The 27,566-nt window shown below is 34.3% G+C and overlaps 1 protein-coding gene across 2 annotated transcripts in view; it reads left to right on the forward strand.

The window, feature by feature from the left end:
* The window catches only part of NEDD4 (NEDD4 E3 ubiquitin protein ligase), a 56,192-nt gene extending 29,530 nt beyond the window's left edge, over positions 1-26,662 (forward strand). For both annotated transcript variants that reach the window (XM_083849970.1, XM_083849969.1), the window contains 24 exons: positions 2,616-2,666; positions 5,309-5,370; positions 6,117-6,219; positions 7,083-7,252; positions 7,805-7,922; positions 8,058-8,225; positions 10,063-10,128; positions 10,763-10,882; positions 11,312-11,518; positions 12,672-12,749; positions 13,003-13,057; positions 13,148-13,206; positions 14,007-14,072; positions 15,839-16,068; positions 16,688-16,809; positions 16,902-16,972; positions 18,584-18,679; positions 19,769-19,842; positions 19,981-20,041; positions 20,615-20,674; positions 20,785-20,892; positions 21,487-21,583; positions 24,724-24,796; positions 24,873-26,662. In XM_083849970.1, the coding sequence (XP_083706096.1) occupies positions 2,616-2,666; positions 5,309-5,370; positions 6,117-6,219; positions 7,083-7,252; positions 7,805-7,922; positions 8,058-8,225; positions 10,063-10,128; positions 10,763-10,882; positions 11,312-11,518; positions 12,672-12,749; positions 13,003-13,057; positions 13,148-13,206; positions 14,007-14,072; positions 15,839-16,068; positions 16,688-16,809; positions 16,902-16,972; positions 18,584-18,679; positions 19,769-19,842; positions 19,981-20,041; positions 20,615-20,674; positions 20,785-20,892; positions 21,487-21,583; positions 24,724-24,796; positions 24,873-24,975 (2,418 nt within the window). In that variant the 3' untranslated portion in view covers positions 24,976-26,662. The remainder of the gene's footprint in view (positions 1-2,615; positions 2,667-5,308; positions 5,371-6,116; positions 6,220-7,082; positions 7,253-7,804; positions 7,923-8,057; positions 8,226-10,062; positions 10,129-10,762; positions 10,883-11,311; positions 11,519-12,671; positions 12,750-13,002; positions 13,058-13,147; positions 13,207-14,006; positions 14,073-15,838; positions 16,069-16,687; positions 16,810-16,901; positions 16,973-18,583; positions 18,680-19,768; positions 19,843-19,980; positions 20,042-20,614; positions 20,675-20,784; positions 20,893-21,486; positions 21,584-24,723; positions 24,797-24,872) is intronic.
* The last annotated feature ends 904 nt before the right edge of the window (positions 26,663-27,566 follow it).

Consider the following 27,566-nt stretch of genomic DNA (forward strand, 5'->3'; position numbering starts at 1 on the left):
AATGTTGGTTTTATAAGGGATCTATTGAGTTCTTGTTTTCTTAAGCAGCGATAGTCTGGATCGCTGTTTGTTTTTTCAGTTTGAATTGATACTTTATATTCTGTATAATAAAAGCTGTGTATTTTCTCCTTTTCCCATACAGCTGTAGATTTGTGTGTGAAGACCAACTTCATGTACAACTACTTGTCTGTTTGTTCAGGAAAAGAGTGGGAATATGCTTCATGCACTAATACCAAGAAAAACTTAATCACAAAAGTTGGTAGAGAAAATATTATTTCAACACCATGGTCCTATACAAAAGCTGTTTCACATGGCACTGTGATGAGTCCAACAATTAAGGAAGGCATTAAATTCAGATAACTGCTCAAACCTGATAAATTATGATAATGTTCTAAGTATTGCTCTTTAATGTGTGACCCAGTATGATGACACTGGGACACTCAGATAATCACGTGTGGTAGCAGTTTAAAATCTGTTTGTATCCAGTTTATGATAGGAAACAGGAAAAAAAATCCAGCATCTTAAATGCTAAGGCTTATTAGGTGTATATATATATAAAATAGATGGGAATGAGTTTTGGACTTCAGGTGTGTATGGATTACTTTTTCAGTGCTTTTACTCTTTGAACACTCACTTTGGCATTGCATTAGAGTTCTTCAAATGTATTGTATATAGCAGCTGTCTGTCCTTGCATGTTTTTAATAACTTTCTATAGACTAAACCACTGAATCAGTAAAATGAAAGGCCTCTTTGTTAATGTAATATATCATTAATAGAGGTTTATGCACTTATGGTTTGGCAAGCGGAAAGTTTGAGTTCTCTGGCTGTCAAGAAGTTAAAAGTTGACAAGAACAACTGGCCCACTTGTCTTTCCTAAAGAAACTGGGATGCCTGCTCTCACAAAACAGATCCAAACAGTTTCAACTCCATTGACATTTAATTGTTAATGTGTGTGATGTCTGTTTCAAAGCTTCTTTGGCACTTCTTTGAAGGCAGTTAGTCAGCTCGTCATAGCAAGGCACTCTGCTTCAGAGCATTCCTGCTATCTGATCTATGCATTAGTAGTTTGGAGGTCAACAAAAATCTCCACTGGTGGATTTTACTCGCTGGCTGGAGGAGAAAGTACTGTTAAAGGTTGGTTATCAAGGCCAGCTCTACTAAAAATAGCAGGAGAGACAGCAGAATAATAAAGTGAATAACAGGAGCCTGTACTAAAATAATGCTGGTAACAAACACAATGTTCTGCGGTTTTCTCAAATGCCGCAGACTTTTGTCCCACATTCCAGTAATTTATTTGAGCGGCTTGTTCCACTTGAGGAGTGCCAAGAACTTTACAAATACTAAGTCTTTTAACGTGTCTAAGGTATGTGCTGTGCCATTTTAAAAAGAACCTCATAGGCAGAAATGATAGCTATATTTTTCCAGAAGCTTGTGGTCTGTAATAATACAGAAAATTTTCCTTTACTAGGTCAGGGAAGCTTCAGACTCTTCTGGTATGAAAACCTGTTGTAGCTTTCTATACCCAACCAGTTTGTGAACTGAAAAGCTATTTACTTCTGCTTTGTGTTTGGTTGTCCTCCCTCCTCTCCCCCCCAGTCTGAATATGAGACATACATAACCTTAAGTTAAATTTATAGTGCGTATCTGTAGATTTCTGGCGTGCATGATATGTATGATAAGCTCTGCAGTCCAGTTGCATATTGTGCTTTTTGGGAGGTATAAAAATTAAAGCTTTAAGTTAGCATTGTCAATAAACTCATACAGGTATGAGGCACTGTTTCTACACATACACGTACAATTTAAAGATGAAATAGGCAAACCTGGGACAACAGACCTAAAGAAAAGAGGTACTAGAATTATTAAGGGAGAAACACCTATATCCTTTAAAGTCAGATGTTCAAATGGAGAATGCGGTCAATGGGACAAAAAGATTGGGTAAAATTGGATGATAGTTTTAGTGTCTTGAAACCTAAAAATACAGTCATACTCAGAAAAAGGTGAAATGTACAGCTTTGTCCTGAGGCAAAGGAAATAGATTTCAATGAGTTGCTGAAACCAGGAATGGAAAGCTATGGAAGAAGACCATCAAAATCCTTGGGTGATGAGTTTGAATAAAAGCTTATGGTACAGCAACAAATTTAGGAGGAAAGTCTGTAAATAATAGTATTGTTCTGTGAGAAATGCTTAGTTGTTTAAGTATATAACAAGACAGTTATTTTACTTGAAATAGCTAGTGGAAGTGCCTTTACATTTTGCCCTTTAAAACGATGTTTCTGTTAGAGATGCTGAGGATCTCAGTCCTAACTCTGAACAACTCTTCCTCCGTTTCATTAGCACTAGTCCATATGATCTAAATAAACAAATAAAATCCAAGTCCCCACCCCCAGCTTTGTCAAACTTCATTTATTTTGAGAATGACAAAACTGTCCAAGACTCTGAGTGTTGATTCAATAAGAGTTTGTTCTACACAGAAAAAGTGTTCTTGTCTATGCTTCAAGAGTGTCTTGAAATTCTTAAAAAACATTGCTATATTATCAGGGGTTTGAAACAGTATTTTTAAATACTTCACAACTTTAAGGTTTTTGTGCTTTTTCTTTGTGTTTTATTTTCCCTAGACTCGAGATGATTTTCTTGGGCAAGTGGATATTCCTCTTTATCAGTTACCGGTTTGTATTTATTTTTTGATTTTTTTTTTTTTGTTTTAAGACTGTGAAAAAGTGATTTCGTAAACAACTGTTTTAGTTATCTAAGAAAGTAAACCTTACTCATGATATAAGTGTTTGAATTCTCCTGTTCTGGCTGTTTACAGCTGATATTTACCAAAAAGATGTAGTTTACCTTGTATTTAGATAAGGATTTCTGCTGCTATGAGTTAAAAATGCTTTTGGTTTTTTCAAGAATAAAAATAAAAGGTTTTAAACTGTCTCAAAGCCAAGAAGAGGTTATAATTAGTACAACATTGCTTAAAGTATTTTGTTTAAAGTATTTTTGTTGCCTAAAATGCTAAGCAAAATTACTTCTAATATTCCTTATTCCCATAAACAAATTCACAAGAGAGTAAGTGGGGAAATAGAGCTTGTTACAGTTTTTTTTAGTTTTCTTTTTGCATTCCTTTTGCGAAGCACATTGTTAATTTGCAAGGAAGATCACCAAGAGCTCTGAAATAAGTAAGACTTTTCATTTTCTTTTGAGGTTTCAAAACATTAGAGAGTACTAGCAGTTTTATCAACAGCTGATGTAAAGACAGGAAAACAACTGTGGCAAAAAAAAAAAAAAAACACTTTCCAAGAGCAATTTTCTGCTTTCGTTCTGGTAAGAGCCTTCTTAGGAGTAGTAAAAGATCTGTCCTGCTACCTGGTGTAACTGGGGTGGGAGATCACACAAACCCCTCTCCCTCAGGGCAGGTAGTTTGGAGAGACTGATGGTAATGCCCCTCTGGACAAGACTGTCTGCTTTCCCTTCCCACTAAGAAGCTGGACAGCAGTATCACAGACTTTTGGGAATATCAGTGCATTATCATTTTTTTTTAAAGCAAAAACTAATTTACAGAGTCTCACTTAAATATTTTCATGTCTGTTTTCTTATCTTAAAAGTCAACTTCTCCCTGTCTACTCTTTGTTTCCATCTTCCTGGTTCTTAATTACTTGGTTTTGCTATTTAGATCTAATGTCCTTTATTGGCCCAAGCATAAGGTGATTTTATTTTACTTGAAACAGTCTTTCATTTACGTATTAACTAAATATATCTTGGATAAATGAAATTATCAGATAAATAAAATCAGTCTGTTATAAACTCTTCATTGCATGTGGTTTTGATTCCCATTTCATTTTCCTTGATACTTACTATGCAAATGCAACTGTTCATAACTAAAAAGAGCTGGTAGTCAGGGACATGCTAAAAGGATAACTCATTTCTATGGTAAGATAGTGAAGAGGAATTAATATTTCCAAAACCAAACTCTATTAATTCAAGATTAATCTAGTATTGAATCCAAGGCAACTCTCCTTTTTGACAAGTCATAAAAGTAATTACAAAACTTAGATTAAGAAGACAATGTTTTTTCTGTTTTCTCATCTGATGTAGTTCCACATTATTTTAGTGTGTTCTGTTTGGCAGGAGAAAAAAAAGGACAGCTTAGTTCCATTTTAATTTCAGAGAAGAATTTATCTTAGTATTAATAAGAGATTACACTGAAAAAGTCTGTAATGCAAGGTGGCATTTTTCTGAGGTTCAATGTAATAGTTATTCAGTAAAAATAAGGTTAAATTTCCATTTCATAACATCTTTCATGACGAAGACACAGGCCTTTTCCAAATAAAATTCTAAAATCTCTAATTTAATAATGGCTAACCTTAGATTCTGGAATATTTTGCCGCTTTCCAATCAAATATTGACACACATTAGACATTCTTTGAAAATACCATTATGAAATTAGTTCAGCCTTCAAGAATTCCTTCATCTAACATTTTTCCTTAAGTCCTACAAATATAGCAAGTGCAGGTTTTTCCTCTTATTATGCAGTACTTTTTGAAAGGGTTAAAATGTATTAACTAACAAGAGTCTAGAGTTATACCCCAGAATTCACAAACAGCTGAAATAGCAAAATCCATTTTGATTCAAGAAAAGAGATTTCCAAATGTTCCACAATACACAGTGTTGTAAAAAAAAAAAAAAAAAATCAAATGTTTTTGTAAGAATTTTAGAACAGCAGCTGGATTATAAATATTTATGTTAACCAGAAAAATAAATATCTTTTTTGTTAATGGTCATTCATGTATATTTCTCTACTTTGACCTGGGACATATATTTTTAAAATTGTCTGTTTACCACTGTGCTTCTTCCTGTTGAGCAACTTCACTTTCATGAATTAGAACAGAGATGTTCTCATTGTGGATTTTTCTGTGATTTTTTTTTTCTTCCGAATCGTAAAGCTTTTCATACCTGTTCTGTATAAACATACTTGAAAATACTGAGGTAGGAAAAATAATTATGGTGGATCTTTTAAATATGAAAATTGAGAAAGTATTTACTGATTTCAAGCTAAACAGTTATTTTTTCTTGTGCTTTAGAAACTAAAAAATTCTAAATGCTTCAGTGGCTAGAAACATTGGAAGGTAATTTTTTCTTGAACTGGGGAATAATCTTTATTCCGAAGACTAAAGCTGATGATTGCCAGAACTTTAACTGAACCAATAATTTAAATTTAAAAGCTTACATAGCCTTTAAGGAAGTCATTAAAAACTTCTGATAATTTTCCTAAACAAGCTTTTGATACAGATTTTTCTTGAAAAAACTTCTCTTATTCCAGACAGAAAATCCAAGTATGGAGAGACCATATACATTTAGGGATTTTGTTCTTCATCCAAGAAGGTTAGTAAATACCACCTCAAAATTCTTACTTTCATATGTAAATGATGCTATTGTATAAGTTCTTGTATGTACATAAATATTGTCTAGGTTTTCATGCTTTCATTAATGATATTTGCGATTCTACTAAAAAGTATTTGTTTAGATCCTCTTTCAGCTTGAAATTATTTCCTGCTTCCCTTTAAAAGCAGTCTCTCTTTGTATATGAAACAGGCAGTTTCATGTGACCTTAATTAAATAACAAAGCTTAAATTGAAAAGCTTCTCACATTTAAGAAGTCCTGTGATTTGAAAACAAGGAATTTTTAAATATGTAATGCTTCGATGTTAGGTGTTGCACATTTCATATTTGTTTTTAAAAAATATATTCTTAACCTTAAATCTGAGGAATTCATAGCAATTTTTGTTAGAAAAAAATTATAAAATGCTTGTCAACATTTTTCAGATACTGCTTTCCAATTCAGAAATAAGATCAGAAGATACGGGAATCTGTAGATCTTTGTCAGCCACATTGTTAGCAGAAATAGTAATTTTGAAGTATTCTGCATTTTTTAATTTTATTTTGGATGTATTTTGAAGCCTTGAAAATTCGGTACCATTACAGAACTTTATTAAGAAAAACTATAAAAAGTCAACTTTGTGCTGAGAAACTTCAGAATAATCCTCCAGCTGTGTTTTCTTTAGCTATTTTATTCCTAGGTAACAACTTCACAAGTGCACAGTAAGAATATTTTTTTTTCTCTCCTGCAGCCATAAGTCAAGAGTTAAAGGCCACCTTAGATTAAAAATGACTTACTTACCTAAAAGCAATGGATCTGAAGAAGAAACTACAGAACAGGCTGAAGAATTGGAGGTGGGAAAAGATGTATTTATTGCTGAGAAACTTAACAAATGGTTGGTCTTCAGACAGTAAGAGTAGTTACCATAAAAATGAATGTTAGAAATCACTAAGCTGTAAACAGTATTTTATAAACAAACCAGTTAAATCCTATTGCCTGTATCTTGCTCTGTCTGCATAAAATAGGTTTTCCGACTGCAGCTTTTCTAAATAAAGGAGTGGTTTGTCAGTGTATCTAAAAAGGAAAACACATTAGACTTCTGATTCTGTTCTGATACTGCGTTGCCATATTTCCATGTAACTTTTCTTATTTTAGAATTAATGGCAGTATCAATGCCCAGTATTTTTACTGCTGTTTAACATTATTTAAGTGTAGCCGGCCAGACACTGACATCTTGTTTGTTTTAGAATTTCACCTTTCTCCAATTTATAGGCATACTTCTGATCTTAACTGTTTTGCTTTGGAATCTTTAGTAAGCACATCCAGTTTAGATCAGTAGATCTCTTTTCAAGACCTTAAATTACTCTAATTAGCATAATCACTTCTGCTGTTACAAAATGTTATGCTCACCTGACTAGTATGTTGCAGCATATGTATGAAACTATTTAAAAACAAAACACTATTCCATGAATCCTGTTTATTTTCCTGAACTGGAATAAGCATCTCTTAATGCTAATGTGTTTAAGGAATTTGATTTTTAAGAATGACATCTGCATGCATCACCTGTTCTCTCATTTCTCGAGAAATATACACAATAAAACTAAGAGCCTAAGATATAGTAGGACTTTACCTTAAAAAGGTGGTGACTTAATAAACTGGAATACTTTTTTCAACGTTGTCAATATTAATTAAAAGTTGTTAATATTGTATCTCTTAGCCTGGGTGGATTATATTGGACCAACCAGATGCTGCTAACCAGCCACAACAGCAGCAGCAGGAATCTCCTCCACTGCCTTCAGGCTGGGAAGAAAGGCAAGACATCCTCGGCAGGACCTATTATGTCAATCATGAATTCAGGAGAACACAGTGGAAAAGACCAACTGCTCAGTAAGTCTTTTGTCCTGAAAATTCAAGCCTTATATTAATATTCAGTCTACACTGAAAGCAAGGGGAACTGGAAAATATATAACTTGAAAATTAGTAGAGACCTTTTGACATTGTAATCTTCAAGCCGATGTGTAATGGTCATTGACTAGTGGTCAATTTAACTGCACAGCACCCTTCCTGCTCTCTGGAAGTTGATATTCAAATTGAAACTGGTCACAATTGTAAGAAATAATTACAGTAATGGAAAGAACTTCTTTTTTTCCTTCCAGATTTTGTCCCTTAGCATATGAATTACAAAAACAATACCTGAAATGCTATCTGGCTCTTTAGTTTTACTTACGCTTCCTATCAACATGAATACTTTTCTTTAAACAGATTACATTAATCTGTATAGCTCGTGACTGCTTCTCTTTTTTCCTCCAAAATGACTATAATGTATGTTTTTGTTGTCGGAAGGTGAAGTGACTATGTATGCTGATACATATATATATATATATATATATATATACACATACATACATATATATATATATTTTTTTTTTTTTTCAATAGGGACAATGTAGCTGTTGCAGATATCGGTAACATGCAGTTGGAAGCCCAGCATGTATTCACTCATCGGCGACAGATATCAGAGGATACTGAAAATCTAGACAACAGAGATTCCCCTGAGGTAAAAACAAATATTTCTAAATATTTCTGAAATGCAGGTAGGTTTTTAACTTTAGTCAAAAAACTTGTTTTAAATATCAGTAACTTACACCTACTCTTAAAAATGTTCTTTTTTTTCCTTGTTTTCTATTTAAAGAGCTGGGAAATTATAACTGAAGATGAGGCAACAATGTATAGCAATGAGAACCCTCAAATACCTCTCCCACAGAATAATTGTGATATACAGACTCATCTTGCAGAAGAGTTGAATACCAGACTTAATACCTCTGGAAGTTCGGCTACTGGCCAGTCAACAGCCTACATGGTAAATTATTTTTCTTGTTGTTCATGTAGAAATGTTTAGAATATTTTACACAATGTGTGACTACTGCTAGAAGTAGATGCATGAATACTTTGTATTAATTAATATATGCTTAATTTTATCACAGATTTTGAGAAATTAAGAATAATTTTATGATAGAAGGCCATTTAAGCAACCATTTTATTGTTTACCACTTTACTTAGAGGGTACAGGAATTTCTGCCTGAAACCAAAACAGACTTGTCAGCTATTTTTCAGCTTCTAAATCTACCTCTTATTCTAGTATTATGCTGGGTTGATTACTGCTGAGAAGCACAGATAAAGAAAGCTGTCTATGATTATCTTGATATCTAGGGGAATAGTTCTGTACTGTTAACTTCTTCCACTAGGACAAGTTTAAAAATAACTAATTTTTCATTGTGAATATTGGGATAAGGTTTTATGACTGGGCTGAGTAAACCTGATGACTACATAGCAGTGAAAAGGAGACCTCACTCTTAGAGTTCTACAACCTTTGCTCCAACTGTGAAACCTCTCTGACCTCACAGTGAGTCCATTCGAGTGGCTAAACCAGCAGAAAACACTTATTTTTCTCTCCAACTCTGTTTTTTGCTGTTTTAGCAAGCTGGAACAGCACCCTAGGTTGTCTAACAAATGCTATAGCAGCAAAGGCAAAGTAGCAGGAGGATACGGCAAGGAGTGAGACTTGTCTTTTTGGTGGCAGTAAGCAATTAAATAAGCTCAGCTGTCTTGTGAAACTTGAACCTCACAAACGGCCTTGTAAACTGATATATATAAATACATAAGAAAACCATTGTCCATTGAGGAAAGCCTACAGAGGTGACCCAGACCATCTTAATATGTAAGATCTTGCTATTTAAATGAAATCATCAGTTTTTGTGATGCTCAGATTGCCATTCCAAGTATGAATTGAAGGTAATTTTTTTTTTTGTGAGATTGTGCAAGGGCATCTCCAGTGTTTCTGGAAATAGCAAAATGAGAGCGACAAGACTTGATGTACTCAGAATCCTATGGAAAATGTTACTTCAGCTTGCTTGGTGGGTAGCTTAAGCACAGGAAGAAGCAGATGTTCAAGTTATATGCAACAGCCAATTAGAAATGACAGTCTTGCATCCCCTCACCTTCACCACCTTCCCCACTCCCCAAAAAAAAAAGAAATAAAAAAACATACTTTTTCTTTGAAATATCCTAAGAGGGTACATTGATAAGGAATAAACCTTTAAGTAATTTTGGAACTTCTGGAGCAAGATGAAGTACAGCTGCTTAAGATGAACTACAGTTGCAGGTGAAGTACAGTTGCAGATGAGATCTAAAAAATGCCTCTAGGCAAAAAAGCATGTGCCTATGCAAACTATAGGAATTGAATCACCTTTCATGGAAAGCGGGTATCTCAGACTCTCATATCTTACTATTGATTTAATTTGCTGTCTGTAAAGTTGTGTTGGCTCTGATGTATCATAGGCTTTAGTCTACTACAAGATAATGCACTAAGTTCTATATTGTAAATTCAATTGTAATAAAACTGGTTGCAAGTAACTAATGTTTTAAATGCCAAAATGGCTATTGTTTTCAGAAGTTTCACAAACCTTTTCAAAAAAATTTTTTTGAAGTTACAATAGACACTGTGAACTTAGTATTTCTAGTAATGTTATATTAGTTTACAAAATGTTATATTAAATAGATTTTTCAAAACAAATCAGACACTTTGTTGAAGATGAAAACTATAATAATTTTAAGTGTGATATTCCTTGTTGACTGTTTGCTGTTATCCTTAAAGTTATAATAACACCTAATCTGTCATTTCTCTCCCCTACTTCAAGAACCATTCTGGCAGAAGAGGTAGTCTGCAAACATACAGAGTTGAAGAGCAACCTGCACATCCAGTGGTATGTCACTGTCCGAAAAACACAGGCTTGTGTAGCACAGAAGTTGGAGGATGTGAAACTTTTTTTTAGCTAAAAAAAAGTTAGCTATGTATAATGTCCTTCTGGTAGCTGTCCTGAATAAATTGCAATTATGAGAGTCTAGCAAGATTGTAGTTCATTGGCAAAGCTTCCTTCTTCCAACTTCATGCGTTCAGTTTAACATTAGTTTAGTGCATGAATTGAGCTTGCAGAAGGAAGTCATCCTCCCATGACATTTTGTTTTTAAAATTGCTTGCTTTATAATAAAAGCTGTATCACCATCCTTATATTATGTTTTCATGGTGACACTGCAAACTTGCAATGAGTTCATAGCCAGAAGTACTGGGCTGGATCAGCCATGCCTAAACCACGAATCCTTTTAATCCTTTTAGATGAGGAGCTTGAATTAAAAATAAATGAGTAAAATGATTCGGTCACTTTATACTTCAGTAAGTATTTAAGTACTTCTGTTCCATTTTATCCAATTGATAGTAAATCATAAGCCTACTGTTGTTGTCTTTTTGTTGTTGTTGTTTAATTCAGTAGAGGAAAGCCTTTTCATAGTCAGTTTCATAGTTTTTGTAACTGTTGTTCTTCTGTTATCATTAATATTTAGTTACTGCCTACTTCGTCTGGATTACCCCCAGGCTGGGAAGAAAGACAAGATGAAAAAGGGAGGTCATACTATATAGACCACAATTCTAGAACTACTACTTGGATAAAACCAGTTGTACAGGTACTTTCTGTTTTCTAATTTTTAATGTTTTCACTCATGCAACCTTTTAAACACCTGACATAGGAGAAGTAAAATTTAGAGATCTCTTTTAAATAAAATATTTGAAAGGCATAAAATGATAAAGCGCCACATAAAATATCTGAGGGAATGCAACTAGAGCTAGGGACAGTAATACTTACAGCAAGTCACTCTACAAATAATGTACCAGGAAAGCCTTTTAGAGTGTGATAGCTGTTGGAGAAGCCTGAAAAACTTTATCTTTGGTAGCATAGTCTGTGGTTGTTAGTTAATGTTGTTGATAAACAAATCTGTGTACTGTCTGGCATTTGCTTTATGCAACTGCTTTCATGAGTCAAGAAACATTGGTACCTTAACAGAAAAAATACAATGCTCTTAAACGGCTTATGGTTTTTTGTCTTTTGTCCATAGATTGCTGTGGAAGCAGGTCAGTTGTCAACTGCACAAAGTACTTCTATAGCAAGACAAACACAAGCAACATCAAGTGATTTACCACAACAGTCTTCTAATCAGCAGCCTGAAATGGAGCAAGGTTTTCTCCCTAAAGGCTGGGAAGTTCGACATGCACCCAATGGGAGACCATTCTTTATTGACCACAATACCAAAACTACAACATGGGTAATGGAAAACTATTTTCATGGACCAAAATTCTAGTTCCTTTCAATTCAAAGTTTTGCTACTTTCAGCAAGATTGTGTGGATTTCTTCAGTGTCAAGATTTCATTGGTGGCATCTTTCCTTCTTTTTTTTTTTTTTTTTTTTTTAAAAAGACTACAAATGTGAATATGATTTGTTGTCAGCAAAGATGGTGTTGTGATGCTGACATTTCACATTCAGGCTAAATAGCTGTGTTGTCTCTGTTAAGGAGCGTATGTGACAAAAATGCAAAGTCATTTAACATACTTTTCATGAGTAGAACATCATGAATTTTACAGACTGTATTATCACTTGAAAGTTTACCTTGGAAGGAGGAAAACGTGTATGGGAATGAGTTTTGCAGATGTAATGCATCTCCTAAATGACATTTCCATCATAGCTGTCGAACTGTGATAGCTTATATGCAGTGTTCATAGAAATCAGATTTGTAAACTTATCTTCCAGTAAGAAATCCATTACCTTGAGCCTGTCACACACAGCATAGCACACAATGCAAATTTCTGTGAATTCTTGAAGCAGGTCAGGTGCAGCTGCAATATGGATGAGGGTGTTGTACAGCTATGGTTCCACGGAGTGGCGCTGCATACCACTAGTCAATGCTATTAGATTGTCTTAAGCATTTGAAAAGTAGGTCAGTATTACTGTTGGATGAAAGGGAAATATAAAGAAATACATGAAACTGATTCAAAGTGAATGTTACTTTTTTCAGGATTATGGAAAGACATCACTTAATACAAATATTTTTCCTCCCACCCCCCAAAACACAAATCACAAAATGAAAAAAAAAACAACAAACGAACCATAAAAGCACAAAATGTCCCAGAAACCCTTTGGAAAGATGAATTTTCTCAATTACACAAAAACTGAGTTGAGTGAGGGAGTTTTTAATATTTAGAAAAGTGAGAGAATTTGAATAAATTCGAGTAAAAGATTATGATTGTAAAGTACTAGAAGGCTGAGAATCCCCAAGGAATCGCCTAGCTGTAGAATATGCAACGATTATCTTGTTGGTACTAGGCATATTCTTTACATTAATATTAACAAGGAGGAAAACAAAATTAAAACAACACAAACCTCAAACCAGTTTTAACATGCTTGTTATTTTGCTTTCAAAGGAAGATCCAAGACTGAAAATTCCTGCTCATCTGAGGAGAAAAACTTCTTTAGATCCAGTAGATCTAGGGCCATTACCGGTAAGTAAACCATTTTACTTGTTTTGCAGGTATAACAATTTAGTTTAAACTAGCACTATCAAAATTTGTACATGAAAAAATGCAGCCTGCTTTTTTCATTAAAAAACAACAACAACAAAAGAACTAAATTTTGAATTCCAGTGTTGAGAATAGATGTGTGGGACAGGGGGAATCCACGAAACTGCAGATCACCTTGGGTTCTATGCAAACTGTATGGTTAGAAATTTATATTAAAAGTGTCTCCTTTTTATAGCCAGGTTGGGAAGAGAGAACTCACACAGATGGAAGAGTATTCTTCATAAACCACAGTATGTACAATGTACTGTTCTCCTACCACTCATAATTTTATTAGTTAATGTTATCTAAATTAGTGTAACAAATTATGAAATGCCTTGCAGATACAAAGAAAACACAATGGGAGGATCCTCGACTGCAGAATGTGGCAATAACTGGACCAGTAAGTTCTGTTTGTGTAGCTTCAATCATACTCTTGAAAACTGTGTAATAGAATCCAAACAAACTCTCATCATTTATCAGGTACCCTGGTCTAGAAGACAAAACTTGCACGGTATTTGAACAAGGCATTTTTATTTCTTGAAAGACTGTTCACAAGGCTTTCAGTGGAAGTGGTCTTTAAATGCCAGAAATAAAAATCATTTCAACAAGAAAATGGCTTTAAAAGGAATGAAACTAATTTCCAAGGGAAAAATAATTATCTAGCCTTGATACTTAATCTGAAGTGCAAAATTACCAGGATTAATTGCAAAGATGGTACACATTATAATTATAGATGGGTTTTAGTGTTCAACTGATATCTGTGTTTATTAATAGCCCACATATGTAAACAACCTTCTCTGTCCGTGGAAAATAGAGGTGTTTGTAGCCAGGTTTCTCATGATACAGCAAGGAAAGATTGTGTGTTATATAAGTCACCAGACATTTAGGCATTTTGATCTGGGCAAATCAATGATTTTAATAAGTTACATCAGTTAATAGTGAAGTACAGAATAAAATCTGTGGAACTGATAGAACAAATGTTTTGATCAAAGCAGTACTTTTCATTTCAGATGTTTCGAGTTGTCCATAGATTGATACATTGAAAATACCCTTCATACTTAGTAAAAATATGTATTCTTGTTTTCTCATAACTTAAACATATTTTGTATGTTTTACAAATGTAGACTGGTTTCTTACATTAATTGTTAGAGTATCTAAAGCAGTTTTTCAGTTTTTTTCTTCACTTTTTTTTTTCCGAAGGCTGTGCCTTACTCCAGAGATTATAAGCGGAAATATGAGTTCTTCAGAAAGAAATTGAAGAAACAGGTTAGTAATCAGCAGCAGTCTAGCAGCAGGTTAATAAATGTGTGCCCCTAAACATAGGAAAGCTTAGGTTACAGTAAAAATAAATTGTATTTCTCTAACCTGCTTAGAGAATGTTAGGACTTTCTGATTGCAAATACAGTTATGAAGCAACAACTTGATTACAATTAGTGTTTAATCTAACAGGTTTTTAACTATGGAGCCATGAGACTGAAAGCAATCTAATTGAAAAGCAGAAATTTTAAAAGGTTAAAAAGTTAGCCTAGAAGTAGCCTGTCAGCAGAAAAATTGGGAAATCACTGATACAGCATATAATAGTTTTGGAAGTCAAAATATGGAAATAGAAATTCTCTAAATAGATTTTAAACTGTCCAGATAGAAATCTGATCAGGCTAGATGACTAATAAATTGTTAGAGCCTTAAAATCTTAAATTTATAAATCTCATTTGCAAGTTCTTCTTAAACTGGCAGTGACAAGTATATTTATAACACTTAGCATCTGGATATCCAGATAACAATACATCTCTGCACAATTGCCATTCAATTCAGTATCCTTGGGTGTTATTTTATATATTGTATTTTTTTATATTTATATAATATTATAGATATTATATAATTTTGTATTTATGTAAAATAATAGCCTTTGAGCTTAGACCTGTATTTCACCTCTTAACTACCAAATTTGTCTCTAGCCTTTCTGAAACATATGCATTTTGAGCTGACTTGTAAATTGTATGTAATTACATACACATCTAATTTTTTTGTGTTCATAGTTAAAACAAGCTTACCATCTATTCAAATGTTATTACCCTAATCTGAGAAGTGATAGACAGCTTGTGCCTACAATATAATTGTAGCAATTTAAGAAATACATGTGTAGATTGTAAACCATACATTACGATTGCCTTTTAAGCATTCACAACTATCTAAATGGTAATTAAAGTAATAGGTTGGTTTAAATTGAGATTGACTTATTGAATACTATTTTAATCAGTTACATTTAGGTTTAGAAATTAATTTTACTATTCTCTGAAGTTCTTTTCTGAAACACTGATTTGCAACTCAAAATAAGATGTTTGTACTCTTTTGCTTTCTGACATAATGAAAAAGACCTGTGTATTTCAGCCACTTTGTAAATTTGATATATAGTATTGTACAGTATTTTGCAGTTTAGAAAATGTCAATGCACTCTAATCACCCCAAATTAATTATTTTTTGTTTGCATCTTGGACCAAGCTAGTTTTGGATATAAACAAGCATTAGATTTAAAGGCAGCATTCCATTTTTTTCCCCCTAATTTGGGCAATTCTGCATTTAGAAATCCATTATTTCTATGCAACATATGACTAGTTCTTTGAAATCTGAAATATATTGAGTTTCATTGCATCATTGTCATCTGGCAAAATGGGTTGAAACTTTGTTCCATTTTTATGAATTTCTGAATTTTGCCTAAAGTAATTGCTGAAGTAAACTGGCTGAAAACAGGTGAAATCAAGAATATATTCTGTTCTCATGTAATGATTTAATACTTCAGCAAAGTTTTATCCCAGGTTTATAGGGGACTTGCTCTGAAAGCGCAGCAGCAACTTATGAGCTCCTTGGATATTTCTTTGTTTAAACGTTTTCATATATGTAAGTAAATAGAAACCTTGTGGCTTGTTCCTGTGACTTCAAATTCTAAGTAGGTTGATTTTTCTTTTAATATTGTAGGAATACTTTTTTGTCCTATCATTCTGTTTTCTTATTTCTTTTTGTTTCTTATTATTTAGAGTGATATTCCAAACAGATTTGAAATGAAAATTCATCGCACAACAATCCTTGAGGATTCTTATAGAAGAATTATAGCTGTAAAGAGAGCAGATTTCCTTAAAGCAAGACTCTGGATTGAATTTGATGGTGAAAAAGGTTTAGACTATGGAGGAGTGGCCAGGGAATGGTTCTTCCTTCTCTCTAAGGAAATGTTTAATCCTTATTATGGATTGTTTGAATATTCAGCTACGTAAGTAATGCAGGTCCAGAAGACTTGAATTAAGTTAAGGAGATCGATTCTTTTTCTCCTGTGTACTTTGAGAATTGAATTACTTTTTTTTTTCTCCTTTCTTCTTCCTCCTAAACCATGTGAGGGTTTAGTTGATAATAACTGAAATACTCTGTAACTAGTTCTTAGCTTGCCAGAAGAATATTATGGAAACAATATCAGTATTTTTTTCAGCAGTAAGCCATGTCATCTTTACATAGACAAAGGTACACCTGCAACCATCCAGTACTTACAGTACAAAGAGCCAATATTTAATAGATAATGCTGAGAATATTATTCTAACTCCGTTAAAATTAATCGGAGTTAAGCACTTCTCTTTGATGTATCTCTAACTTTCAAAGGTAGTTTGTGGTGTTTAAAAACTGTTACTTCTGCTAAGCTAATAGAATCTTCCATTGAGTATTAGTTAATTATTAGGTTAGTGATTTCCTAATCCAAATACTTTTTTTTCTTTAACTTCGTGAAAAGTTATATCTGATTTAATTAATGATATCTTTCAGATCTTCTGATGTGGGACCATTCTAATAGTACAAAAAATTGTGTTTTTGTTTCTCTTTCCTGCTGCTTCCCTCAACTTCAGAGATAACTATACTCTGCAGATCAACCCAAACTCTGGACTCTGCAATGAAGATCATCTCTCATATTTCAAGTTTATAGGTCGAGTAGCTGGAATGGCTGTTTACCACGGCAAACTTTTGGATGGTTAGTATTTATTTTATATAATATGATGTTTAATATTGTGCACATATTGAATTTTGTTACATACTGTTCAATTTATTTGTTCTTCTTTAAAGCCTTTTTTATTCGTCCTTTTTACAAGATGATGCTACAAAAACCAATAACACTTCATGATATGGAGTCTGTGGTATGTAATTTACCTCTCTCATATGTTATGTTACATGTTAGGTTTTCATGTTAAGTTTTTCCTATATAACATTAATGACATTGTGAAGGTTGAAAGTGTACAATTCAAGGAAATTTTAGGATACAGCCTTAATAAAACTAAGTTGCATAGGAATTAAAACATTCAATGGAAAACAGACAGACCTAAACTCTGTTCTGTCAGTTATGCTGTATTGAAAACTTGATGCTAAACTTTTTATGATGTTTCTAAACATATTTTTGACAGTAAGATTCTTAGAATTAAATATAAATACTAACATCTCTGGGATCCCTGTGCCACTGTGTTTTTTAAATTAGTTTGTGTATTTTGATTATTAAACAGAAACATATCACTTAAACTTCCAGAGGTTGAAAATATTTATTAGTAATTCAGTATACTATTTTCAGAGGAAACAGCCTTTTGCTAAGTTTTGTTTGTTTGTTTCCCTGATAATGGTTCTTACCTGGAGCAGCTGTGGCAGAGTGATTTTTCTATTAAATCTCTTTAATCTGTTACTTAAATTTGAGCAGTTACTTTCTGGTAAAGGAAACAAGTATTTATTTGTTCCATTCTTTGTTCCTGATGCTTACAGTAACTGTGCTTTTAAGAAGCGCAAGTTATTGTGTTTTAATAACTAACCAACTAAGTATATTTCTCAACAATTCCTGAGGTTGAGACATTAACGATTAAATATAATCATTGTCAAACTGACAGCACTCCTCTCATACTTAAATTTGAGCAGCCTTTTTCAGAATTACTAGCTTGTGCATCCAGTTTGAATCCTGATGGAATTTCTTTTCATTTGGCCGTTGTTCTTTGATGAGCTAGCTGTACTGTAGCAGGAATGCCTACATCAGAGCTGTAGAAGACGTGAGCTCAAATATGTGTAAAATAAATACCCAGGTACCAGCTAGGCATTACATCAGTTTGTAAACCTCATAGGCCTCTTCAAAGGCCTATGCTGGAACACCATTCGTACTAGTGCCACCTTTTGGCACCAAAGTAGTTAGACTGGCATAGTTATTTTAAAACTAAACCTGACACCAAACACTGAAAGGTTTCCCATCATTGTCCTGTACATCTGTGCTTCTTGAAACAGAAGCTTTTCCTAATGCAAAAGACCAGACCCCATGTAGTACTGTATCTGGAAAGGGAATGTTATGTTCTAGTTTGTCATGTCCCCATGAGAATATTGACGATAGTAAATGAAAGAAACAGGAGAAAATCTGATCTATAGTTTATGCTTGGAAAATGTTTGTCATATATAAAATGCAATTAAATATGTTCTTATTTCACATTTTTTCCCCAAATTTTAAGCTATACACTATTCTGTTGAGGATTCATTGCTAGAAGCTTTCCAATATATCTGCTTTTCAAGGTCCTTGAAACATAATTCTTCTCCCTTCAGTAGGGAAGTATTTGTTGTTGGCTTTGACAGTTAAATATAATGAAATCACTATTGCACTTGGTCTGCAAAAGACGAGAAGTTTTTTAATCCAGTTGGTATTAGTTCAAGAAACACTGATTTTTGCTGTGTCTACTTCAGATAAATCTTCTGTATTAATTCATTAAACTTGCAATTTTCTCTTTTAGGATAGTGAATATTACAATTCTCTGAGATGGATTCTTGAAAATGATCCAGCAGAGCTGGACCTTAGATTTATAGTTGATGAAGAACTTTTTGGACAGGTTAGTATGCTTATGTTAAGCAGAATAGACAAATGAAACAAAACATTTGACCTGTGAAATTAGCTGATTTAATCTTTATGGTATTAAGAACACCTTAAAAAAAATATCCATCATTCAGTCATGTTGGTTTGTTTACTCAGCTTCTTCCTTTAGCTGGCACATACTCATTCAGTGCTTTGTTAGTCTGGCAGTGACGTGACTTGGGAATAAGCACAGCCTTAAAAACAATTGCTTATGCTTTTTTCTTAATACTTGCGTTGAAATGTAGCTAGCTGTTGCTGTGAATGCAACTAAGACTAAAATATCCATATACCCATTACTTAACCTAGGGGATAGATTGTTCTTACATGATTCACTGAAAGTATGTGCCCTTTTGGAAATGACTGGAGTTGTAAATTTCCCTCAGAGGTAATAATAGTGTGGGTGGGGTTTTTTGTTTGTTTGTTTTAAGCTGTACAAGATAACTATGGAATAAACCAGTTTAGTGTTATGTAGAATGTTGTCTGAGATGCAGGTCACATAGAAATACCATAGGTATTTCCAACTTACAGGTGCCAGTGAGATTTAAGTAGGATAATAAGCCTTTGCGGTCTTGTATAACTAAAGTAGATCCTAAGTAGGAGCATGAAAAAGTGCATTTGTAATAAATAGGAAAATCAGGTATTTGTCTACTGAGGTGCTGGTGGTATGAATCATTAAGTAACTGATATGCATATAGATTCACTTATTTACTGGAGCAATGGCTGGAACTGTTCTGTAAGTGTTTTTCCTGGAAATTTGGAAAAAAGGCCTGGTAATTGGATGTGCAGTTAGTGAAGCCAGCACTACTGAAAACCTGTGTACAAATTTAAGAGCAGCTCCAATCACTGGAGCAGGTCTAAGAAAATCAGCATCGCCACACTGTAGTCTGGTGTCCCTGAATAATACATTAGGAAAAAAAAATCCATTTATTCAAGCGACCTGTGAAACAGGTTCTGTTTCTCACAGATTGCAAATTCTGTATTCAAAGTTACCTAAATTACCTAATATTAATGCATGAATTGTTATGTATGTATCTCATAAAAGGCTAATTCTATGTACCAAATTTAGACCCATCAACATGAACTGAAAAGTGGTGGATCAGAAATAGTTGTCACCAACAAGAACAAGAGAGACTATATTCAGTAAGTAGTGGTCACTGTGCAATATATCTTCCTGGATAGCCCCTCTGATAATTGGGGTTATGTGTTGGCTATAGTAACAAAATCAAGTTGTTTTGTGTATAAATTGTTTTTATTTAAAATGTTCAATTTTTTTTACAGTCTTGTAATACAGTGGAGATTTGTGAGCAGAGTACAGAAACAAATGGCAGCCTTTAAAGAGGTATAATTTTAAATACAAAAGACATTTTTAGAATTTGTTGCATGTAATCTTAAGAAAAATTTCTTAGAATGACATCGTAAAGACCCACGGATAGCTTTGTTACAGGTATAAAAAAGGCAGTGGCACTTTTTGAATTTTCTCAGTCTTAAGTAATTTTGATAAATGTTTACTGAATTGTTTAATTCATATTGAAAAGTTGGCTTATTACTCAATCCTGGCTGACAGCTTTAGCAGTAGTGCAAATTATTTAATGAATTCTGAAAAAATAAAAATGAGATCAGACTAATAGGATTAAATTAAACTAGTTGGCTTATCCATATTTGTATAAGTAATATTACATATATGACTTTCAAAGTTGTATGTTCACCATTGAGTGGAGCACAGTAAAGAAATGTGAAATATGTCAGAATTAAGTGTACTGTAATCACACAGGGGATTGCTGGTGTCCAAAGATCTGTATTTGATAAACATAAGCCTAGACTCTATTTACTATAACTAAAATATAATTCTTAGTAAACGGAGCTGCTTAAATATTGTTAACTTGATTTTAAAAACTTCCTTCACCTTTTTTAGGGCTTTTTTGAACTAATACCTCAGGATCTGATTAAAATTTTTGATGAAAATGAGCTGGAGGTAAGTATATCATGGAAAGGAAAACAAATATGCTGGAAGTTAATGTTACTGACTTACACTTTCCTTGGTTTGATTGTTTGTGTTTTTTTTTTTTTTTCCTATTTATGTAGTTGTTAATGTGTGGACTGGGAGATGTGGATGTGGCTGATTGGAAACTACATACAAAATACAAAAATGGCTACAGCGTAAACCATCAAGTAATACAATGGTTCTGGAAGGTATCATGAAATTCTTTTTTTTTTTTATTTTATTTTAACAAGAAAACCTGTTCAAAAGCTGCTGCTTTTCAGCTTTCAGCTATGTTAGGTTATCATGTGATTCACCAGTAGTTAGGTAAATATTTGTACACTAAAACTCCTGAGAAAGTTGGTAAGAAAACCATACATGAGATGCACAGTAAGAATATAATAAGCTACTGATAACTTACCTTTTCCAAGAAAAAAAAAAAAAGTCTGGGGTTGAATATTTTTGTGTAGTTTTCTGTGGCATTGCTATACTAAGGAGGCATTAAAGTCTTCTGTTTGATAAAACAGGAATTTGGCTGCTAGTTCATAACATCAAGAAACTTAAAAAAAAATATAGAGGCAGAATCTTCAAGGGAAGTATTTTACAGCTTGCAAAATGAGCAACCGTGTTCTCATTAGTGCCATTAAAAATTGACTTAATGGCTTTTAGCAATAGGCAAAGAAGTAGACGACATCATTATATATATACATATATTCTTATATATATGTAAAATAAAGAAAAAATCTTCTATGTAAAATCATAATTTAAACCTCAACTAAATCTTTAATTTTAATTATCGTACATAGGCAGTCTTAATGATGGACTCTGAAAAGAGAATAAGATTACTGCAATTTGTTACTGGCACATCACGTGTACCTATGAATGGGTTTGCTGAGCTGTATGGTGAGTACATACGATTGTGTTCACAGTTAATTAACAAAACATGATACTGAAGTTTTCACAATATTTGTCATTAAACATTTCTTTTTTGATTTCTGCTTTAAAATGAATGTATTCTGACAGGTATAAGAAGAAAAGTTAGCAAAGACTCACTTAGATCACACACACATTTCCCATGTGTTAGAAATATTTCATTTTAATTCTCTTCTTCAGAGTTTTTAAATGTATAGGACTTTTCCAATGAATCTAGATTTTGAAGGTCTAAAGAGCTGCAAAAATCCCTGTTTAACACTTTATTCAGCTTGAAGAAGATTCTGTTGCATAAGGTGCAAAGACGCTGGCATCAGCAGTTAACTGCAGATTCTTGAGTTCCCTAACTGCTTTTACCTGCCCACAAGCTGCACTTAGATAGAATTGTTTGTAAGGATATACTGTGAATTGGACTACTGAAATGACATGGGTTAAACATAAAGCCAAAGGAGAAGTAGCGAACCTACCATAGGGAGGGTGGAACAAGCAGATGGCCGTGGGGAGTAGACTTTAATAGCAAAGCCAGAAAGCCCACTGTGGTAAGACTGTGGGCAAGCAGATAGGACAGCCCACAAAGGGTGGGGATGTTTTTGCTTCTGGGAAATCTGTTTTCAACTGCCATCGGCTACTATGTTTTCTGCTAGACTACTTTATTAAGGCTAAAATGTGAATGCAAATGAGTGAACATTGAATAAACATTTCCTTCTTTGTAAACGAGACAGTGATTTATGAAACAGCAGAATTATGAACAAATACCAGCCGTTATTTCACCTTCCCCATTTCACCCTGTCATCATTTTCATCTTAAATACTTGGTTTACCTTTTTTTCCATTCCATCAGTGAATGACTTGTGAGTTCCGATAAGAAGGACAGTTTCTGCAGCAGACTTGAGGCGTGTCTGCTGTTGCACCTGATCTATGGTACTGCTGGAGCTGCAGTACGTGTTTATCACAATGGAACTTGATCAAAATTCTGCTGCCTCTGGGATTTTTTTTATTTATCTAAAAATACTGCCAGAGGTGGAATTAAGGAATGATATATGGAAAGAAACTGTTGAAGCTCTTAGCTCCCTGCTGCCCGGGGATTGGGATATCCTTAGGCAGTCTTCTGGCATTTCTCTAGTTCTGTTCACTCCTGATGAAAAATTCAATGAGCAGTTGTCTTGCACAGTGCTTTTTGTTTCTTTCTTTTACAGTTATTTCTGCTTTACTGTGTTCAGCATGCCATCCTCACAAAACCCCAGTATTGAGCACAATCACATTTCCAGTACCTGCTTGTATTTGAAGAACTGTAGGTGGTTCTTCAGCGCTCCGTGTTGGTACGTGGCTTTTTGCTGCTGCCGGGCTGCCACTTTGGTTCCTGCTCCCCACGTCTGGGCTGCGTTTCTTGGGGCTTGCTTCCTAGCGGCACATCTCCCTCTTGTGGTCAAGCGAGGGATTTCTGCTCATAAAAAAGGAGTGCTAATCGACCGAAATTTGAGAACTGGGGAACAAAACAGATGGGGCTTTCTTGTTTGTATTTCTTGTCTTTGCCCCCGTTCTGCCTTGTCAGCCATTAGTTTATTAGTTGGACAGCTAAAATACAGGCTTACTCCCACGTAGCTGTTAAAAGGAAGTTTCATCTTCGTCTTGCATAGTAGAATGCATTGCCAGGTATAAAGCTGTTTCTCTGCTTCATCCTTCTTCTGGGCTTGCTTTCTAGTTGCCTTTTCTAACCAGCCCTTTGTGCTGAACAACCATGGAGCTGGAAGTATTCCCACAACTACTCATCTGTCCGTCCCACTCGATATTTTAGGATGAAGTGCTCAGTGTCTGCTCTCATCTGTCAAATTCTTTCACTAAACTTGTACATAGTGTAGTTTCTGTGCACTGTTTGCTATTTCCTGCCTTTTTGTGTATGCTAATAGTAGTGGGAGGATTTTCTCCTCTTCTTGTTTTATTTTCACTTTGGGGATGTATTGTCTGGTGTTTTTTTTTAATATGCGTTGGCTAATATCTTCCAAATCTACTTCTGCAACTTTGTGTGCAGTCGTATTATTTGTTAATGCTATACTGTGCATATTTGTTATTAGCATTATCATTTAATTTTATTATGAATATGTATACACTTGTTTTTTCATTTCTCCATAAAACCACAAAGGAAATCTTTTTGAACTGCCAATTGTAACTTGTATAGTCAAAAAAATTTTGGGAGGAGTCATGAAAAAAGGAAAGGTGACTATCAGAATTCTACAACCAAAATAATTTTGTAGGTGTTGTGTAGAGTACCTTTAGCCGTATACATCAGCTGTCATTACTACTACTCATCTGAAACATATTTCACATTTTTCATTTTAGAGGCAGAGAGCTGCTCCTTCTTCGGAGCTTCCTATTTGTATTGGTGGTCTCCTTGTAGAATAGCACCCAACATCAGAGATCATCTCCTGTTCTCTGACAAAACAGTGATTTTGTATTACACAGGCTTTTTTGAGACACACAAATGCTCTCAACGTCTTAAGGAAGTGGTTACAAAATACCCTTTGTATTGACTTGGGGCTGGTTGATAGATTCAAGAAACTTTCAGTTATGACATGCTGTAAGACAGTTGCTGAAGACACAGGTGTAGCAGGAGCTGCAGCTGCTAGCCACAAGTTCTCTCAGGTGCTTATCTACATCTCTGGAGTTACATGTATGGTCACTGCATTTCAGAAAGTTCTCAGTTACTTGGCTCTGTTGTTGCCTAGGTAAAGGTAGATAGTGAATAATTTCTGCCAGGTTTTAAAGCTTGGCACTTTGTGATAAACATGTCTAAATTTTTACATGAAAAAAAAATTATAAAAATTTATTTATAGAACTTCTGTATAAAATTTTCAATGCTAGATACTATACATATGCTTTTAGCTCTTAGACTTTGAAGTTTAAGGTGTAAAAGTCTCTTGAAAATAAGATGTAGCAAGAAATAATTAAAAGTATCAGTAAATTGGGATTGATGACCACTGTATATGCTGTATTTGATTCATACAGGTAGCTCCTGTACTAAAGTCAGAATTGGATGACAAAAGAACAATATATTTCATAATTTGAATTTCTAATGATTAAGAAATTAGGTGAGAATTGAAGTATTCTTCCCTGCAGGTTCAAATGGACCACAATTGTTTACAGTTGAACAGTGGGGTACCCCGGAAAAACTGCCAAGAGCTCATACCTGGTGAGTATTTAATTTAGGTAAACTATGTCCTTAAGTTAGTGATAAAAATATTTAAGAGTTTTCTTCTGTTTTTCAGCTTTAATCGCTTGGATTTGCCTCCTTATGACTCCTTTGAAGATTTATGGGATAAACTTCTTCTAGCGATTGAAAATACTCAGGGTTTTGATGGGGTTGATTAAGCCACAGACAAAAATTTTATCGGTCCAGTGCTGCAACTTCATTTCAAGGGTTTACAAACAGATTTGAATTTTCCAGGGACTACCGTTGTATTTAGCCACATGGATATTAAATCTTCATAATATCACTTGTAAAATAAGTATTAAAAAATTCACTAACTTTCGAAAATGCATATTGCCATTTCCACAGTTTTGTGTACTTTGCTGATAACTACAATATATACATTGGATGGGCCAGTACCAAGTAAGTCAAAAACTAAAGTGTTTTTAAGCAGTTGCCTCTTACAGTATTTGACAGACTGTCCTGCAGTAAACTACTGAAGTAAAACTGTGAAGAAATCTTTGCAGAGGTTGTAAATTTGAATTGCTGCTTTAAGAGAAACAACTGAAATTATTAATCAGTTAAAAATACACACACACACTTTGTGTACTGCAATATCATCATCTGTGCTGCTTCAGGCTGTTTGCTACAGATCTGTCCAAAGCACCTTATAATTCAGCATATTAGGTAAAACATTGTAAAGCATTTATTTGCATCATCAGCCATCAGTTTGCAGAACATTGACTTGCTTACACATTTTTTTAAAAATGTGTTTCTATCTTGCTGTTGTTAAAACTGTAACAAAATCAGGAATTTTTATAAGACACAAGCAGCATAAGTCTGATTTGTAATGAGAAATTATATCCTTTTTTTGTCTGAATTTGTATACTGTCATTGATTTATTGAGTGTTCATCACTTTTTTTGGATAAATTTGTAGTTCAGTGATGGATGTTTTCAATTCAGCCTTTTTGCAACAAACTAATCTTAAAGCAAAATTTTTATGAGTATCACAGAGTATTAGTTACTGGTAGTTAGAGGCCTTTATTATCCATTCTTGCAGTATTGCACTACATAACAATAAAGAACATGTTTACAGGGTTTTCTGGGCCAAGTTCAGCAGTCTGATATGTGCAAACTTCTCAGAACTGTACAGCGGTTATGCACATGTAACCAGGGGCAGAATTTGGTTCTGTAATATGTTTACAGGTTATGCTAGTTTCTATAGCTACGTTTTTATATTTTTTCTCCACTGTTAGTCTAGAAACCAAACTTGTTAATACAGTATAACCAAAGTCATAACCAACAATGTGCAATTTATTGTAGATCAATTTGTCATATAAATATCAGTTTGATTTCTTTTGTAAATGTAATTTTTTGTATTAATTTTAACTTTTTTTTTGAGCAAGTGCTGGTTAAAATGAATTGCCAACTTGGTTCTAAAAGAAAAAAATTATATACCTGTCTTGCTCTAGTTTGAACATTTTGTTACCAATATGATCTGAGGATATGACAGTATCTAGCTTTGGCCAGCAAATTTCTGTTTAGTCACAGTCTTTACAAATATGCAAGAAGGACGTGTAGCACATCTCTATTAAAAAATATGTAAATTATGTAACAAAAGTAATGGGTCTTACGGGATATTTAAAATCCCACTTTGTTTTATTCTTTGACTAGGTTGTTAGAGCTGAGAATACTACATGTAAATAGAGGTAACTTATACAGATTTCCCAAATCTATATGCAGTTTTGTAAAAACATGAATGATATATCAGTAAATCTGTATAGATTTGAATGTAGCAGTATTTGTTGCATACTTTAAAGTATAAAATAAGGATCCTGAGAGCAGTAAATAAAAGTTTATTCTAATAAGTTGTGGCTTGGTTATTTGAAGTGCAAGTCACTAGTCTTGAACTAATATGAATTGATTGATTTATTTTTTTTTTTTTTTAGTACTGACATTATGGGCACTAGTTCCACCATAACGAAGTACTGCATTTATGTAGCTGTTGAGGTGCAGAAACAGTGTTTCCTTGTATTCTGCTCCCGGCCATGCAATCTTTGAAAAATTAAAGAAATGTTTTTATAAAAACTGTAGCTAACTGCAAGCCTTCATTGTATTGTCAGCCTAGAAACACTACACAGCAGAGAGGCAAAGGTGGATTCCCCACAGAAACTCCAGCTGATTGTCTGGCCCTGTTCACCTGCTGTGGGAACACCCTTCTCAGCTGGTGACAAGCACACAGCTGACAGGCATCAGTGGTGAATGCAGCAGGGCAAAGAAAAGGGCCCAAAACTTTGGTCCTAAACAACATGGACTGCCCAGTAGTGGTGGGGATGTGCCACAGGGCATGGTCTCCAATGCCAGCTATGGAAAGCACCCCGGTGTGCCAGAGGGAGGGAGCTCGTGGGGAAGGATGCTGCTGCTATGGAGTGTCTGGTGCCTCTTCTGGGAGCTGAGGACTCGCTGGCCTTAACCACAGGAGCTGTGCTGTGGGCAAGGTGCTGAGCTGCCCAATGAAAGAGCTACAGGAGAAGTAAGCAGACTTTTACAGCATCAGGGAGGATGAAGAGCAGGACGTCACCAGGATCTTCACAAAGACCTTGTGGAGGCAGATGATCAAACCATGCAGTGAGAGTAAGAAGGGGCAGCTGGAAGTCATAGGTGGGCAGGTTCTGGATGGAGATTCCCAAGTTGGGCAAAGCTGGAAGCTTGTGACTTCTGGCAGCAGAAGAAAGGCTTTTTCTCCACCCTAAGGTATGAATTTTCAGAATT

The sequence above is a fragment of the Anser anser genome, assembly GCF_964211835.1.
Source record: "Anser anser genome assembly, chromosome: 10".
In the NCBI taxonomy this organism is placed as follows: domain Eukaryota; kingdom Metazoa; phylum Chordata; class Aves; order Anseriformes; family Anatidae; genus Anser; species Anser anser.